Source organism: Pelmatolapia mariae, linkage group LG15 (genome assembly GCF_036321145.2).
Source record: "Pelmatolapia mariae isolate MD_Pm_ZW linkage group LG15, Pm_UMD_F_2, whole genome shotgun sequence".
NCBI classification, from domain to species: Eukaryota; Metazoa; Chordata; class Actinopteri; order Cichliformes; family Cichlidae; genus Pelmatolapia; species Pelmatolapia mariae.
In genome coordinates, this window is record NC_086240.1 from 15,317,215 (window position 1) to 15,335,056 (window position 17,842).

Below are 17,842 nucleotides of genomic sequence, written 5' to 3' on the forward strand. Positions count from 1 at the left end.
ATCTTGGGTACTATTGCATCAGCAATACGCCTGAAACTTTAAATGGCATTTGTTTTGTTTATCTTCATCTATTTTTCTTTTCTCTCATTTTCAGACACACTCCAGGAGTGACGTTAGCTTGTCCTCTGAAGCGTACATTTGATGATTTAAGTAAATGGCTCCACCCCAACACCAGCGCAACGGCAGCCAACATCCAAAGAGCTTTGAATGTCCTTTAAGAAATCTGAAAAACTATTCTTGAAGACTACTTCAAGAAAGACTTTTGCACAGTACTATATGACCCCGGCCCTCCTGGCTTTTCCAAACATGAGGTTTATCTCTGCAGTGGGTGCTTTAGCATCAGAGCTCCACAGCTTCGGCTTCGGATTAACCCGCCTGGAGACGGAGAAGTGTCAGTGAATTCATTAAAAAAAACAACTTTCTTTTATAGCTACACTGTCTTTAAATTGTCATTTTTTATTGCCACCATTCATTTTTAGTCATGTTTATCATTTTATTTACATTTTGTGTTTGCATTTTTTCTAGTAATTTTAACTTCACCTTAATTTTCTGTTGTTTTTGGGCAGTGCTGCCTTGTTTTCTGTTTTATTTTACCTTGTGGAAATCTACACAGGATACCCAGACGGTGAATAAAAGTTTTTCATATTAAAATCACATTTTACAACAACAGCCGAGCAAACAGCTGCTTTGGGACATGTAAAACATAATTAGCTTTAGTTTGTGTTTTATTTGTCTGCACCATTTGTATACAGGATACCTACTGAGACTTTCCTATTTTTAGATGGGGAACGTGTGCATGATCCTTGTTCTAAAGGTCAAAGGAGGGGAGAAATGGGAGAGGCATCAGTGTGTCCATGCTGTCATCAAAATCTTTGGGTGTAACCCAGTACTAGCGTGCCGGTATGCCACAAGTTAACAATCGGGAGTCAACTGGAGGGGATGCGTGAGTTTTAAGAAGCGCTTTGATTTCCTGAAACACATGCAGATATGGCAGGTGGCAGTCAAGCAGTTAATTGTTAATTTGCTAAATGTTTATTTATAACAAGCAACACAAGCATAATGCATGATGTGATACTAGATATAATAAAATAGCCGGTGATATAAATATTGTATGATATCAAACAAACATAGCGTTTGCTGTGTGCTGGCATCGATGATCCTTTCAAGTCTTTTTTAAGTGTATAGATAAACTGGTCGACCATTTTCCACCAACTGTTGACAGTTTTTTAAACAAAATTGGTTTTCCTTTATACCATGATGTCTCTTGGATTTCACAAGTTTAAAGAATATAAATATATATTGATTCAGTAGTAACAAGCGTTATCTGGCTGGATTATAATTGGTACTATGTTGGACAATGGGATAATGAGTACAATGTTGTGCAAATGTTTATCTTTAAAACCCACTGAATGTAGTGGATGACCACCGTGTGGGTGTAACAATTGGCAACTGGCAATCAGATCACAGCAAACCACTGCAGAGTAGATCACACATGACCGTGGGCATACGGGTGAACAACTATGTACACGTGTGAGGGCAATTATGTGCGAGCACTTGTAGAACGGGTAGGCGTTAGAGAGAGGGGGGTGGGGGTGTGGGGTGGGTGATGTTTATATATGCCAGCGTATGTGTGTGCTTATACATCTAAATTTGAACATGAGCGTGCATGTGTGTTTGCATGTGTGCTGTAATAACATTGTTCCATTACACAGTGCATGCCTTTGACATTCCAGTCCCACCTGTCAGCGTGAACAAAGGCCTTTCTCGCAGGCTTTGACATGCGTGAGTCTGCTGCTGGCCGGGAGAGATAGCGGCCCTGTGTAGGATGTGTGTGGGAGGACAGCCTGGAGAGTCCTTCCTGACCTTCTCCACGGGCTTTCTTTCAGGTTGACTCGAGCTAAGTGGAAAACACTAGTGAAGATGTAGCCGTGCAGAAGGAGTGCCCTCTTTCTCTTCAAACTGACATTTTGTAAGATGTATCAGGTGATGTAGTAATGCAGCAATCACAGCGCTTGAGATTAACATGTTGCTCTTTACTTTTAGCTTCCCCAAATCCCAACTTTTAACTTAAACCAACATAACTTCTACATTGGAATTCGGAGATTAATGTGAAAACTGGGATTCTTTTATAATAACTACATTATGTGACTTATTTGTACTTAATATTTTAACCTTTTAAGTAGCTGATAATACATTTTTTGAGGCTGAAAAGTTAAGTTAAGGCTACAGGAACTGTCCAGTGATTCCTGATTAGGGGTGCTCCTACAGTAGCTCCTAAAACTGTAGGCACAATTAATTATGTTGTTAATACATAAATAGGCATGATTCATTAATTACTGAAGATGCACACAGTCACCTTATAATGCCTAAAACTAAGCTGTTCAAGTTTTATTTCTCCTGCCATATGATTTACTATAACTCCCTATCAGGTGCAAACAGCTGCTATATATTGAAAAGGATTCTGCTGTGAATTTTAGTTTAGTCACCTTGGAAGGTCATAGACTGACATTCTTGCTATTACCCATAGACATGGGATTATCTTTCACATCCACTATGCAGACTATGAGCTTTAGTCCTTCATACAGACCTTTAGTATGGATTAATGATCACTGTCTGTAAAAGCAGCAAGAATTTCATGTTATGACAATCCAGAGAGACACTAACACATAACCAGCTGAGTTCTCTGCAATCAGGGGTTACTCTATGTATCTAAAGTTGTTCAGGACAGATATAATCAAATATCAAGACAAAATGTATCATAAATTATTCAGATAATAACCCACCTCACAAGAAAATTGCAATAAAAGTGTTACCTTATAGAACTTCAGGGGCTTTCAACTGAGAGCAACGATTTAAAAGTTAAGATAAATCACCTGAAACCACAGACTGTGTAATATCGTTCAGATCGTTGGCTGAAATGAAAGCAGAAAACGCTTCATACTCTTACTTATTGTAGCTATAAATGCCAGCTTGTCCAAAAAAATCAAACATTTCAACTAAGGTTTGACTAAAGTGAAGAGAAGAGCTTAATAACAAGGATGACCTATAAAGCTGAGCTGAAAATTGCATTAATATCAGATTAGAGGGCAGCTATAACCACCCATCAGCAAGCCAAACTGCCATCCAGGAGACCATTTCACAGTCACTATAGGATATTTAAGGTAATTAATGCCTGCAATGTCTTCAGTTATTCCATAATGGTTCAGCAAAAACTCTCTCCCTCGCTTATATGTTCATTTCACAAAGATATCCAGTCTTGACATAAATCATCCCGCAGGTTGCATTGTGCCACATTAGACATGACATCTGAATGAAACGTGCCAGATTTTAATTATAGCTCCCCTACTGTGCCGCCTAATATTTCTAAGGACTGGTCTATTTGTGCAGCAAATTTCATGTCACTCAGACTAATGGCGTAGGAGCTGACACCTTTCAAACCGTGAAAATGTAACCTTTAAAAATAGCCCCCATTAGGGCAATTTAAGAGTTCACTCTGGAACATGTGAGGCAGTGCGAAAATACACGGTGGTTTCAAGTTTCTTTAAAATCCATTACCTGCTTTCCAGACAGTTCTATTATTCATTTATTTATTCTTTTTATGTATTTTTCTTTATTGTATTTCCCCGAACGCTGAAAAACTAATGTATAGAGTTATACACGAGCGTTTTTGTTTTGCCTGTTGCTTCTTTCCCTCATCTACAACTCGCTGGTCAAGTTTATTCCTCGGAACCTCTGCAGAGATGGTGACGACTGCTGTAAAAATTTAAACCCATTTACAGGAACATGTCTTGCAGGCAAGGAAGCCTCTGAAGTTCCGATGTCGGCAACACGAGCTTAACGAGAAATTCAGTCCAATGACACAGACGCTGCATTAAAAATTCCTGCACAGTAGACGGGCTTTATGTTTGATACATTACCTCACAATCATATAGTGTCAGTTACAAAAAAATTACAATGATGCCATGACGATTACAGGCAGCAGCAAAAATAAACCCACCCCCAGTCTTATGTTGCTTTGTGTCCCCATCATACACCTTTGGTTGTAACACGTTGCAGTGATACAGTCACCTACCTCATTCGAATGTATGGCATGTGGTCTGTATCCAAACACCTTCAGCTTTTCTTCAGCTCTGTTTTGATGTCTATACACTCTCACAAAACAATCCTGGGGTCATTACATTTCTCTGTGCTCTTGACTAAAGCTGCCTGTCTGCGTTACTAAAAGCATTTATTGTGATGTATATATTTCTGTACAGAGGACTACGCTACAATGCGGTCTACAGTATAAGTGTGAGGACTATGGGCGTGTTATATAAGATGTCTACATGGGGGAATCGGTGTATTGGCTGTTTGAACAGAACCCCTCAGCCTACAGGGAGTCACTGCGCAAAGGCACAGCTCATCAATTCAATATCTCACACATATGTCTGTTTAACAGGCGCAAATCCTCAAATGCATTTAAAGGTCCCTGGAAATCATTAACGCCTTCTTCTGTCCACGAGACTATTTACATTCTGCAGTCACGGCGGTGTCATTAAACCAAATTTGTCAAGTTACGTTTGAATAATTCAAAACTGAATAATTAATTTCATGTTGTTTCTTCTTTTGCTGACTTTTTAATGCAAGGGGGGTTTCCCTTTCATGAGATAAAATGTTCAGTGGCCTCGGCTGTGCTTTCAAAGCTTGTGTCCATGCTAGGGGTCTGGATGCCCGCCCCTCCCCTGGGATCCTTCAGTAAGGGAATGAATGTATCGCTGTGACCGGAACGCATGTCGTTGTCCCAGGCCCCTGCACCGCAAATATGTTTATGGGAGCCAGATGCAGCCTTGAGCTCGCCGCCGGTGCGCAGTGCCATCAGTTCAATCTCATGTTTGGCCGCAGTCTCCAGCACCTGTTGCTTGTTGTAGAACAAGACAAAATTGTTGATGATGGGATGTATAGGCAGGGCTATGGCGATGACCCCACAGAGAAAGCTGATAGCCGCGTTACACCGACCTAAAGTGGTCTTAGGGTAGACATCTCCATACCCCACTGTGGTCATGGTGATTACAGCCCACCAGAAAGACTGTGGGATGCTGGTGAACAAGGTGTCCGGGTGATTCTGCTCCATAGTGTAGCCCAGAGCCGAGAAAAGGAATACCCCCACTCCCATGTACATGAGGAGCAGTCCGAGCTCCTTCAGGCTGCTCTTTAGGGCAGATGTCAGAGTCTGGAGTCCCGAGGAATGGCGAGCCAGCTTGAAAATGCGCGCAATGCGCATTATGCGTAAAGCCTGCACTGCTTGCTGCACATTAGCCAGCTCCATCACTCCCGCGCCGAAGGAGGTCAGAATCAGCACCACATAAAAGGGCATGATCGCCATGAAGTCGATTATATTCATGAAGGACAGTACGAATTTTATTTTATTTGGGGAAGAGATCAGACGCAGGAGGTATTCAATAGTAAACCAGCCAATGCACACGGTCTCGATGACCTCCAGGACCGGATGCTCCGTGAGTTTACCCTCCGAGTCCTCCACCTGCAGGTCGGGGATGGTGCCGACGCACATCACCACGGAGGAGATGAGGATGAAGATGAAAGAAACTATAGCGATAATGTGGGCAGGCAGGGACGATTCTGGCTTTTCCATCAACCGCCAGAGGCATATCTGGAAGCGCTGCCAGCCCCCTGCAGACGGATCGCCTTCTCTGTCGACCAGGATAGTTCTCACTTTCTCGGCTATCTCTGCAAGTTCATCCTCTACCTCTTTCAGGTGGCTTTTGCAACATTCATCCAGAAAATCCGAGCCAATTTTCCAGAACTCCATCTCCTTCATGAAGCAAATTGGACATATGCCTCGTTTCATGTGTATCTCCCCATAATAATACAACTCAATTATGCACTTAAAAGCTTCGGGGTCTCTGTCAAAGTAAAATTCTCCCGTGTCCGGGTCGTAATCGTCACATATTAATGAGATTTCTTCAGAAGATTTGAGTGAACTGTCCAGCTCTGCCAGCTCTGCCAGTCGAGTCTCCGGGAAGCGAGTCAACACGTCTCCATACAACACCTGTTTCACTCCGCCGATATTCACCACAATCTCAGTCTCTTCACTGGCCTCAGAACCGTTGCAGTCTGCATACCGCGTCCTCTGGAAGCCCCACATTATTCTGACAAGTCCGCCAGAAAACAGCCAAACTAGTTGATATTATAACAGAACCGTTTACTGACAAAGTAAACGCAAGTCACTAGAAGCTCTGGTGCTGTGCGTAAAAACCGACAAACCTTCTAATTTATGTTCTTTTAGGTTAGAAAAAAGTGTATGCTCAGAAACTGAATGCAGCGTGAAGTCTCCTCACTTCCACTCAGCTGTGTTTGGCAGTGATCATTGCGCCTGTGCGCTCTGAGAAAGTTGGCATTGAAGTGCGCCTACTATCAAGCGTGTCATAACCAAAGCAAACCGAGATTTCCAGGCTTAAATTTCACAATAAAACACGTATAGCAGTATGAGACAGGTGAAAGTGGAGTAGGCTGTTTATTTAATGTATAATTTAAAGACACACTCTTTGTCCCCACAATTGTACGCCAAATTATGTTCATTGTGGGATGCCAATTTAATAGTAGCACATGCAAAATTCAATGTATAATTTGTTCAATAATAAATTAGCGCATTATACTAAAAGTTATGGTTTGTTCTAATATTGACTCAGCTTGCTATAGCCCCACCCGACCTATTATCTTGGCATGTTATGCTTTTATTTTTTAAAGCTCGCTGGGTGTCTTCCGCTCGCGCAGTGCAGCCAGGCGCAGATCATAAATCTCCAAGGCATGTGATGATTTGTGAAACTGTAGGGTCATAGTCGTACCTCTGGGTTGGGTTGGAGGAGAACAACAATTGGTTAAAGTGGCAGTTAATCAAATCATCCATTTTTCCATCAACAGCGAATGAAATCTTAACCCAAATGGATGCATTATCCATCATCCATTTTGAATTCATTATCACGCAGCGCAACAGCTCAGCAAACAGCTAATTATTAAGTACTTAATATGGGGAATAATCGAGACTTTTTAAGGAAAAGCAACTGAAAAAAATGTAACTGGCTCCTATGAGCTGAACTGACAGAAATGGCTGGAAATTACAATCAGTGGCAGCTTTACTGTAATGCGTTTTTCTTACACTTTTGGCCTATTTATACACATTTTTAAGATATTTTCCGGAATATTTATTTATTTTCTGTGTGTTTATTTTATGTATTTCTTGTCTTTTCGCAAGTTGAACACCAAGTTCACCTGATCAGACGTCCAGATCACTGAACTAACAGCTTGAATGGCTTTCAGCAGACATTCTGCATGTCTTGTTCTTTGTCTCCACCTACTGACAATATCTTTGAACTACTGCATATTAAGCTATCATCGAATCATTTCCCATGTTTGCACTTATCAGTCATTCAGTCATGGTCAATCTAGAATGACCATGCATAGTTTGTGGATTGTGGGAGGAAGAAAAGCCACATAGGAAGGAGGAGAACTCAATTTTGACCACATTTCCTCTAAATTCTAAAAATAAATAAATAAAATAATAATAATTTAAAAAAAAAACAAAGAAAGAAAAAAAAAAGAAAAGATGACAAAATATATTGCATTTAAATTTTGACTGCTATAGTTAGGATGTAAATGTCATTTACGTGCAGTAAATGTCCTCACTACTGCTGGGTGGACCCCCTTTTGACAGCTAGATTCTTGCTTGAAACCACAGAAGCTTTGATTATTTTTCATAGAATGAAATTACATTTAATGTGCCCTTTTTAGTGATTGATAAAGTGATTTATTGTCAAAATGAGAAAACATTTTTTTTACTCATGGAAATTTATTGTGATATGAAATGTAGAAATTAAAATTCTTCACATAGGAGTTAAAACTCAGTCTTTAAGGCTGATTAATAGGTTTCAAACACAGACCAGCCACTTCATTAGGTGCATCTTGCAAGTGCCAGGTTGGACCCCTTTTACCTTCAGAACTGCTCTTATTCTTCATGGCATGGATTCAACAAGGTGCTGCAAATATTCCTCTGAGATGTTGATCCATATTGATATGATAGCATCGCACAGCTACTGTAGATTTATCAGCCGAGTTTCCATTGGATAACCAATTCCACCACATCCCAAACGCACTCTTTTGAATTGAGATCTGGTGACTGTGGAGGCCATGTGAGTGCAGTGAACTCATTGTCCTGTTCAAGAAACCAGTTTTAGATTATCTGAGTTTTGTGACATGGTGTGTTATCCTGCTGATCAGAAGATGAATACATCGTAGTTTTAATGGATTGGACAGGGTTAGCAACAATACTGAGGTATGATGTCATGTGTAAGAGGCTCACTTAGTAGTAAGGGGGTCAAACTGTAAAAAGAAAGTATGCACACCACCAGCAGCCTGAACCATTGACACAAAGCAGGATGGATCCATGCTCTCATGTTATTTATGCCAAATTCTGACTCTGCCATCTGAATGTTGCAGCAGAAATCGAAGCTCATCAGACCAGTTTTTCTAATCTTCTGTTGTCCAATTTTGGTGAGCCTGTACAAACCATAGACTCAGTTTCCTGTTCTTAGCTGGCAAGAATGGCGCCTAGTGTAGCCTTCTGCTGCTATAATCAGTGATGGGAATAACGGCGTTACAAGTAACAGCGTTACTAACGGCGTTACTTTTTTCAGTAACGAGTAATCTAACTAATTACTATTCCTATCGTTACAACGCCGTTACAGTTACTAACAAGGAAACGCGGTCCATTACTATTTTTCAACAAACAGACGGTTGAAGCTGTGTTCAGCTTACCGCATCTTATATCAGCTGCAGGAAGTAGCTGTAAGTAATCTGGACGCTACAGCTTTAAGCAGCTGCGCGCGCTCCCGCGGACGGCAATCACAATCACTGTCTAGCACAACACCTGGAGCTAAGGGGGCAAAACAATCGCAGGAGTGCTGCTGTTTGACTGAGGAAGAATAAAGTAGTCGTGGTAAGTCAATCACATGACCACTTAAAGACAAAGCAACAAGGTGATATATACCAGTTTATAAATTGTGTTGATAGGCCACGTAAAACCAGAGTCGTGATAAACAAGATATACGCGGCGTTTTTACCTCAATAGTTTTGCCACGTTAGCGCTAGCAAGCACTGCTTATGAGCAAAAAACCAAAACAAAACAGGGGAAGTTTTAGGAGTGACGGCGAGAGAGAGAGAGAGAGCAGAAAAAGAGAGAGAGCGAGTTTTGAGATGTGAGAGATTTGTGACGTTTAGCGAGTTTGGAGTGTGTAGTTAATGTGTTGTCTTGTGTAGTTAATGTGTAGTGTTGTGGATAGTTTTGTGTTGTGTGTTAGAACAATGAGGCGACTGCTGTCTCCAGGTAGAAACAGGAGTGATACACCTGCTGGTGTCACACCTGCAGGTATCAGGCTGTGATGTTCTCCTTTATAGTGGACAGACATTATGTTTTTGGAGTGGCACAAATAATTTGTGGCATCTTATTGAAGAACAGCTGATTGTTCTGTAAATAGTTTGAAATGGTTATTTAAAAAATCAAGGTAAATGGATGCAAATAAATTTGTTGTTTGCAAAACTTGTGCATAGGATTTTAAAATTGAGAATTAATATTTGCATTTGAAGTTATGAAATATCATTCATTAAACATGTTTATGGTTGTTACAGTAAAAATATAACTTTTTCTACTCTGATTTTATGGTTTTTGTCTGATTTTAGATCAATTCTGGTTATACAGTTTGTCAAAATGAAAACATGACTGTAAATTCAGACACGTGATGTTGTGCTAAAAAGAATGATACCAAACAAGGCAAAGCAAATAGTTTTTAAAGGTAAAATGTGGAGGGAAAATCAAGAGTAGTAAAAAAAATGGCCAATTATACCCTGGACCCCAGAGGGTTAAATGTTCTTTGTTTTTTTTTTTAATTAACGCAATAGTTACTTTTCCAAGTAATTAATTACTTTCAGAATATTGTAACTCAGTTACTAACTCAGTTACTTTTTTGAAGAAGTAACTAGTAACTATAATTGAATTACTTTTTCAAAGTAACTTGCCCAACACTGGCTATAATACATCTGCTTAATGGTTTAGTGTGAGTTTACAGTGTGGTTGTTTGAGTTACAGTTGCCTTCCTGTCAACTCAAAGTAGTCTGGTCATTCTCATCTGACCTCAACAAGGCATTTGGCCTAGAGTACTGCTGTTCAGTGGATATTTTCTCCTTTTTGATCAATTCTAAAAATGGGAGGATTGCATTAGGAAGTGCATTTGGTGTAAAATCCATGCCAAATGAAAGCACGTGAATTCATTCCATGTGGGAACCTCTTAGGAAATAAGGGAGCAGCCAAAGGTACTTTTTTCATCCTAGAGATGATTGAGCAGGAAAATGCCAATAGACCAGCAATATTGAAATACTCAGACCAGCCTGTCTGGTACCAACAATCATGCCACATTCAAAGTTATTTAAATCACCTTTCTTACCATTTCTGATGCTCAGTTTGAAGGTCATCTCATGTACATGCCTAAATTCAATGAGTTGTTACCATGTAATTGGCTGATTACATATTAGCATTAAGGACCAGGTGTACCTAATGAAGTTGTCAGGGAGTGTATCTGTTTTATGTCTTTTTACACATTATGATGAGGAAAAGTTACAAAAAAAATTGTAGTTTAGATTGTTGGTGTTTCACATTAAGGCAAAGCATAATGCATTGTTAATATTAAACCATTAAAAATAATTACAATTCAACAAACAATGATAATAATATAGTAACAAATAGATACCATTTATTTTTATTTTAGTATTATTTTATCTGTGTAGCTGTCTAAAAACTTATTGAGAAGTAAAGGTTATTTGTTATTTACACTGAAAAGGATGACTTAGCTTTTAAGTTTGGCTTATCTTTGCATAAGCAAACTTTGTACGATACTGTGTTTAATATGTACACTCGCATTCCATCTGTTTGTAATGAGTCAGCCTTCTCACGGATCACATCCTCTTGCTGCAGTTACATGTGTTGCTTCCTTTCTCCTCCGGCCACTCTCTCCCGTCTTCAGTGTACCGGTTCCATTAAAACTACACGGCGCGCGCTGATTGGCAGAGCGCAAGCGTCGGCATTAGCGGACCAATCAGGGTGGGCCACGGTGAGATTTTTCTGTGTACTTTTGTGAGAGACGCAGCGGCAGCGGACTGTGTTGTTCTAAGTGAGGAGACGAGCATAGAGAGGCTGAAATCATGAAGCCACTTTTACTCGGTGAGTGACAACAGCAGACGTTTTTCTGCTTATACTAAAGTTAAGGTTTGTAGGTAGGTAGGTAGGTAGGTTTGTTAACTAAATGTGAATTTGGCGGCGTTTTTTTTTTTTTTGCTCGTCTTGTTAGCTTGAATAGCTAAGTTAAGATTCAGAGAACAGAGCCAGGCCTTCCTTCGTTATCGTCTACTGAATGAAATAATAAAACTCATTTCCTTTCTTTGTTAAATAAATGTACATTATAAACTGCACACAAGTAGATGTAAGACATTTTTTCGCTGTTTTCTTAAACCAGTGTGGCTATTTCGGTGGATGAGCATGCATTGCTAGGCGTCATCCTTTTCCTCTTGTCCTCATGTTTTGCTTCAGGAGTACTGGGCTGCTCTCTGGTTCTGGCTGTCCAAGCTTTGTACTCGGCTAGTGATGATGTTATCGAGCTCACCCCATCCAACTTTAACAGAGAGGTGATCCAGAGTGACAGTCTGTGGCTGGTCGAGTTTTATGCTCCCTGGTGAGTTTGTCTAACTGTGATGGACTTTTTTTTGTCTTGTAGCGGTAACAAGTGTTCTAAGAGCAGCCAGTGATTATAGTTTAAATACCAGTTTCTCATCTTTGTGTTTTATTATCCAGTCATCTGTTTTACATCTGTACTTGTGATAGGAATAGACTTGTGTGGTAAGCTGGTAGCTCCTCCTTAGGTTGAGCACCATCTCGTGCAAAAGTGCTCAACAGAGACACAAAGTGAGAGTAGTTTGTGCATAGATGCACACAGTCTACACGCTTGTGTGCACACAGGGTTGGTATAGCAAAACTCAATTCTGCAACAAGAGGCAGTCAACGGAGATCTCACTGCACAAAATCTATGCAAATCAAAAGTGTTAAATATTCACTGGCTATTAATACCAGAGCATTTGGTTCAGTGACTAATAAGGGTGCCACATAGCTGTTTGTGCGTTGTATTTAGCAGGTCATTACTGAAGGACTGTAGAATAAATCTCACACTGGCAAAATGATGGTTGTTTTTTAACATTAAAATGAGTTTGTGTATAAAAACATGGATTTAGGTTTCACTTTCTCTGTTGCTTTCTGACAGGTGTGGCCATTGTCGAAATCTAGCTCCTGATTGGAAGAAGGCAGCTACTGCCCTCAAGGTAAATACAAATACCGTGATCATCTATCTGATGCCCTGTAGACTTTCTGATTGACAGCCTGTTTTCTCAGCTGAATGCCTCTTCTGCATTAAAAACGCCTACATCTGTTGTGGAGAAATATTCAGCGGTGGGCTTTGTTGACTTTACAATAATTTTAGTGACAGCGCATTCAGTGGATGGTTATGTGTGTGTGCCTTTATTTGATATTTAAATATAAAAAAATGGTTACTTAATGAGGGATATTTGTCTGTAAGAAAGAGGTGCTATCTACTTAACTTTTCTGTTGTTGAAAACTAGGAAAAAATTAGACGTTATCCAACCTGGGATGACAGGATCCAGATTAAAAACGACTTGTTTATTTCATTAAAAGTCTTCTCCTTTTTCCTCACAGTATTGTTGATATGGGCAACTCCTGTAATGAAATCCCAGTTTAGTTTGCATGCCAATGAGCAATTGACATTAAAGTTTTGTTTTAAGCCAAATAAAAATAAATTGACCTGAATATAAACTCAGAAGCTGCATAACCCAAATTGTGTGTTGTGACTTTTCCTCAGGGTATTGTCAAAGTTGGTGCTGTGGATGCTGACGAGCACAAGTCACTGGGTGGCCAGTATGGTGTCAGAGGGTTCCCCACCATCAAGATCTTTGGCGCTAATAAGAACAAACCAGAGGAGTACCAAGGTACAGAACTCTGCTGCTACAACTTTCCTATGTGTAAATTGAAAGTATTTTTCATAGTAAAATCTTCCAAGTCCTACTGAATAAGTTGAATAAACTGATAAGCTGAACATAATATTTAATAGAAAAGGGGATGCTGGTTTGTTTCTTAATAATCTAACATCTTATCTTGATAAAGAAAGTTCAGGCGACCCCCAACAATTTAAGCAGAAGCATCTATTGGAAAGAGAATAGAGATGAGCAATAGCAAGAAAAGTCATCCTGTGTAATAGCATCCAATTTGAAGTTCACTTTCCTGCTACGTGTACTTATATCTACACAAGGTCACCTTCCCGAAGTCTATGGCAGAAATGTTTTATTTCTCCAGCAGGCTCAGTCCATCATATCATTATGACCTTGTTTGCTGATCCTTACTTCTCCTGTGAACAGGGTCATCTTGAGTCTATCAAGCACAGTTGTGACTTCACAGAGTATTTTATTGCTTTCAGGGCTTATAAGAGACCTGTACAAAACACTGTATTTAATAAGGTATTTTTTCATAGCTTTCAAGGCCTTTCTTCCTGTAATTGTGTTTGAGGCTGCGTTAACTGAAATCTGCATTTCTGACAACCACGCAGGTGGACGCAGCAGCCAGGCCATCGTGGATGGAGCCATGGATGCTCTGCGTAATCTGGTGAAAGAGAGGCTGAGCGGCAGGTCTGGTGGCTCTGGCTACAAACAGGTAATGCACTTTGCATGAAATCACAAAGCTTTAAGAAAACACACATGAGCTGATTTATGTAACTGATAACTGGCTTGTAACAGAGCGGTGGTGGTGGCAGCAGCAGCGGTGGGAACAAGAAAGATGTGGTCGAGCTCACTGATGACAACTTTGACAAGATGGTGTTGGACAGTGATGATGTGTGGCTGGTGGAGTTTTTCGCCCCCTGGTGTGGACACTGCAAGAAGTGAGTTTGGTACTCGAAACGGTTAATTCCAAGCAGTAGGAAACTGTGAAATCCTCTCACTGTAACAATCTAGTGCAGTTTAAAAAGTGAAATAATAGCCCAGTAGGCCTGGATAAGCCACAGACTTCACTGAAAATCCTCCAGTAGAATTTAATCCCACTCAAAACTGGTTCAGTGAGGTCTTAGGGATTTTATTCCAATACCATTAATACCATTTGATATTTCTGAAGAAAGTAAAGTTTCTTGCTTGATTTAAATGTCAGTATCTCAGAAGCTAAATGATAAAGTTTTTCTAAGCACCTCTCCTCCTTTGTCAACAGCCTGGAGCCTGAATGGGCAGCTGCAGCCACAGCTGTCAAGGAGCAGACCAAGGGCAAAGTTCGCCTCGGAGCTGTGGATGCTACTGTACACCAGGGCGTGTCCAGTCGCTATGGGGTGAGTAACAGCTGACGTCTTGAAAAGGTGCACTCTTTGGATGTGCCTGAAAATAAACATTTGCGTGTTTTCTTGGCTAATTTTAAATGCACAACTTGATTATTGTGCACAATAATCCAGTGGCCAATTTGCCTTGGATACTTCCTAACTCTCGAGTCATTTGTAATGGTCTGTGTTACACTTACATGTTTTAACTGGCGTTTGATACTGAATCAAAGCCTCTGCTGCTTTTTAGCAGAATGTTAAGTTTCAAAGCTCTAAAAATGCATTTGTAGTGTGGATTTAGTCATGTCACACTAATTAAATCAGAATGTCTTTGCCTGAGGAAACCCAGCTTCAAAGTCAAAACTGCAGACCTTGATTTCTTGTTTGATAATCATTCCTCTGTAGATCCGTGGGTTTCCCACCATCAAGATTTTCCGCAAAGGTGAGGAGCCAGAAGACTACCAAGGAGGTCGCACCCGCGGTGACATTATTGAGAGGGCTTTGGATCTGTTTTCTGACAATGCTTCTCCTCCAGAACTGCTGGAGGTCAGTATTCTCGTATTTGTATGATAAAGTCATATATAATTGTTTTTAATTACGGTTTAAAATGCAAATTGAAGATAATGTTGTCATAGTCTACAAGAAAATTGCCTGATTTAATGTGTATTTTAATGTATATTTTGTAAAAAAATATACATTAATTCTAACTAGAAAGTCAGAATAAAAATCTTTTATTGTCATAATACGAAAAGTGAAGAGTAGGCACATAGAAGCGAAGAACAAACATTCAGCCTGTTACAGAGTAAATATAAATTACTATTCATTAAACTACTAATACTACTGATATGTAGGGTGTATACAAGGTATGGTGATGAAAGCACTTTGCAATAAAAACTAATGCAAATTCATGTCAGAATATTAAATTTGTGTTTACTTTAAATTCTTTGTCTCTCAGATTCTCAGTGAAGATGTCTTAAAGAAGACCTGTGAGGACAGTCAGCTGTGTATAATTGCTGTCCTACCACACATCCTGGACACAGGTGGGATCACACACATGAACTCAGATCTGGCTTTCTCTTGTTAGATTCTTTGACATTTTTGCCCTTAATGAAAGTAAATCATTTTAACTTTTATCAACTTATTTTATGTCAATAATCATGACTCGAGCATGGCTTTAGTGGGCTCCCAATATTTATTAAAAACATATTTTTAATGCATGAAAAAGGGTTCCGCCTTGAGCTGTAAGGTTATACCTCACAACAGGTAGCAGAACAGTTACCAGAAGCAGTAACAGTTCATTCCTGAATAGCTGATCATCTCTGGTTATTATGTCTTAACAGGCGCGGCTGGTAGGAACAGCTACCTGGATGTGATGATGAAAATGGCTGAGAAGTACAAGAAGAAGATGTGGGGGTAAGCACCCAAGGCCAGACAGACAGTAGTGTATAAATCACTAAATTCGAGTAGGAAAAGTTTCATATTCATTCCTTGTTTAGTGGTGACTTGAACAAAAGGACAAATTCTGGTGAACATTGAGTTTCGTACGGGTTATGTAAGGAAGAGCGTAACATCGAGTTCGCAGTGGGACGATGAATATAAAAATCATAAGAATTGGGATGTATAATGACTCTTTCTTTAAAAACATATAGAAGTTAATAATTGCAATATGTGTGACGATGTTCATGCAAAGTTTTGTTCAGATTGCCACACCCTTTAAAGAAAGAGGAGATTAGGTACATACGCTACAATCACCAATATAGTAAGGGAAATGATGACGGTGATTAACGGCCGACTCTTTCTTCTCAGCTGGCTGTGGACCGAGGCAGGGGCTCAGATGGAGCTGGAATCCTCTCTTGGTATTGGTGGTTTTGGCTACCCTGCCATGGCTGCCATCAACACACGCAAGATGAAATTTGCTCTGCTCAGGGGTTCCTTCAGTGAGACCGGTATTCACGAGTTCCTCAGGTAAGGAGGTGTAATTAACAAATACATTACACAACTTGGAGTAGGCTGAGCAGCGTCACTCACATGTGCTGATCTTTTCAGGGAGCTTTCTGTGGGCCGTGGCTCAACTGCCACATTGGGAGGTGGCGTCATGCCCAAGATTCACACTGTTGAACAATGGGATGGCAAAGATGGACAGGTGAGTGGGAATCACATTGGTCTAATGGTTGGAATGTGTAGCACTGCATGTAGACTAGCATAGGGTAGTCAAACAACCTTAACTGGTTGGTGAATCAGAAAGCGGGTACTCAAGCTGAACATAGACAGGGGCCAGAATGACCGGATAGGTTTGGGGGATAATCCAAAGGTTTATGGGCTGTCCCAGTGGGACAAACTATTAGTCCAGGGCAAGCAATTTGTAGTTAAACTGAATCTGTACGTCTGCTTAGTGTAACAGAATAAATGCCTACCAGCTTTGTACCGCCTCTGCACTGAAACTATGTACTCCATCTGCATTATTATGCAATATTGCAGTGCTCTTAAATCCAGATAACCTTCTTGTCTCTTTAAATAATCTTTGAAGAGGTTCAGTCCATCTCAGTCTTTGCTGACAGCTCGTCTTTATTTTACGCTCTGTCATCCTCAGCTTCCCGTGGAGGAGGACTACGACCTCAGTGATGTAGAACTCGATGACTTCAAGGACGAGTTATGAGTCCAAATGGGGCAGGACTGATCCAGACTATCTGCGTTTGGTCTGGTCTGGTCCTGTGCGATCCACCTCCCCTCTCCTGTGGACGAATGGGAGGCCCGGTCGCCCAGTTACTGAAATACTTCTGAAAAGACACATGAGAGACACCTGCGGTTTCTCACATCATCTTGTCAGTCACAAGGGGGACAGGAAGGAGGGGAGAGTGTGTCGTGTCCTCTGAGTGAACTCTTTCTCACATACCTGCTGAACGGTAGATGCCGCATATTTATACAGCTGCCACCCACTGAGGAGAGGAGGGTGGAGCTTCCGAATGTCACATTTTTGTCATTGTTTCACTTTTTAAAACATTGCCTTTCCTGCCCTCGTCAAGCACCTACTTTGAGATGTGGACTTGTCAAATTAACACTTAAACGTCCCACCTGATGTGACTAAATGTGTCTTCTCTTTTTAAACCAGTGACTGAGGATGTTGGTGAGTTTGCATCATGTGTGTCCAGGACAAATGGGGATACCAAGGGGGGACTTCTTGTGTAGATTTTTCTTACACAACTTTATTTCAATTGTGTGAAAACAAAAGGACATTTTTGTTACAAAAATAAAAAGAAATTAAAAATAATCACTGCCTCATTATTCACATGAACTGTAAACTCATTTCACTGAGCACATGCAATACCAAAGGCATAGAGAGAGCTTGTTAAATACAGCAGCTTGTGCCAGTTCAAGCTACTGTTATC

At 40.4% G+C, this 17,842-nt stretch overlaps 2 protein-coding genes across 2 annotated transcripts; one reads left to right on the forward strand and one right to left on the reverse strand.

Moving 5' to 3' along the window:
- Nucleotides 1–4,534: 4,534 nt before the first annotated feature.
- LOC134643554 (potassium voltage-gated channel subfamily F member 1-like) lies at nt 4,535–6,142 on the reverse strand. The gene has a single exon (XM_063495981.1). The coding sequence runs from the start codon at nt 6,140–6,142 to the stop codon at nt 4,640–4,642; it is 1,503 nt and encodes a 500-aa protein (XP_063352051.1). The 3' UTR covers nt 4,535–4,639.
- A 5,028-nt stretch (nt 6,143–11,170) lies between these two features.
- Nucleotides 11,171–17,698, forward strand: pdia6 (protein disulfide isomerase family A, member 6). Its single transcript, XM_063495154.1, has 13 exons — nt 11,171–11,263; nt 11,630–11,771; nt 12,354–12,411; nt 12,966–13,092; nt 13,707–13,810; nt 13,894–14,036; nt 14,357–14,471; nt 14,862–15,002; nt 15,412–15,496; nt 15,797–15,869; nt 16,263–16,421; nt 16,503–16,599; nt 17,047–17,698. Exons 1-13 carry the CDS (start codon nt 11,245–11,247, stop codon nt 17,110–17,112), a joined length of 1,329 nt encoding a protein of 442 aa, XP_063351224.1. The 5' UTR covers nt 11,171–11,244; the 3' UTR covers nt 17,113–17,698.
- Nucleotides 17,699–17,842: the final 144 nt, after the last annotated feature.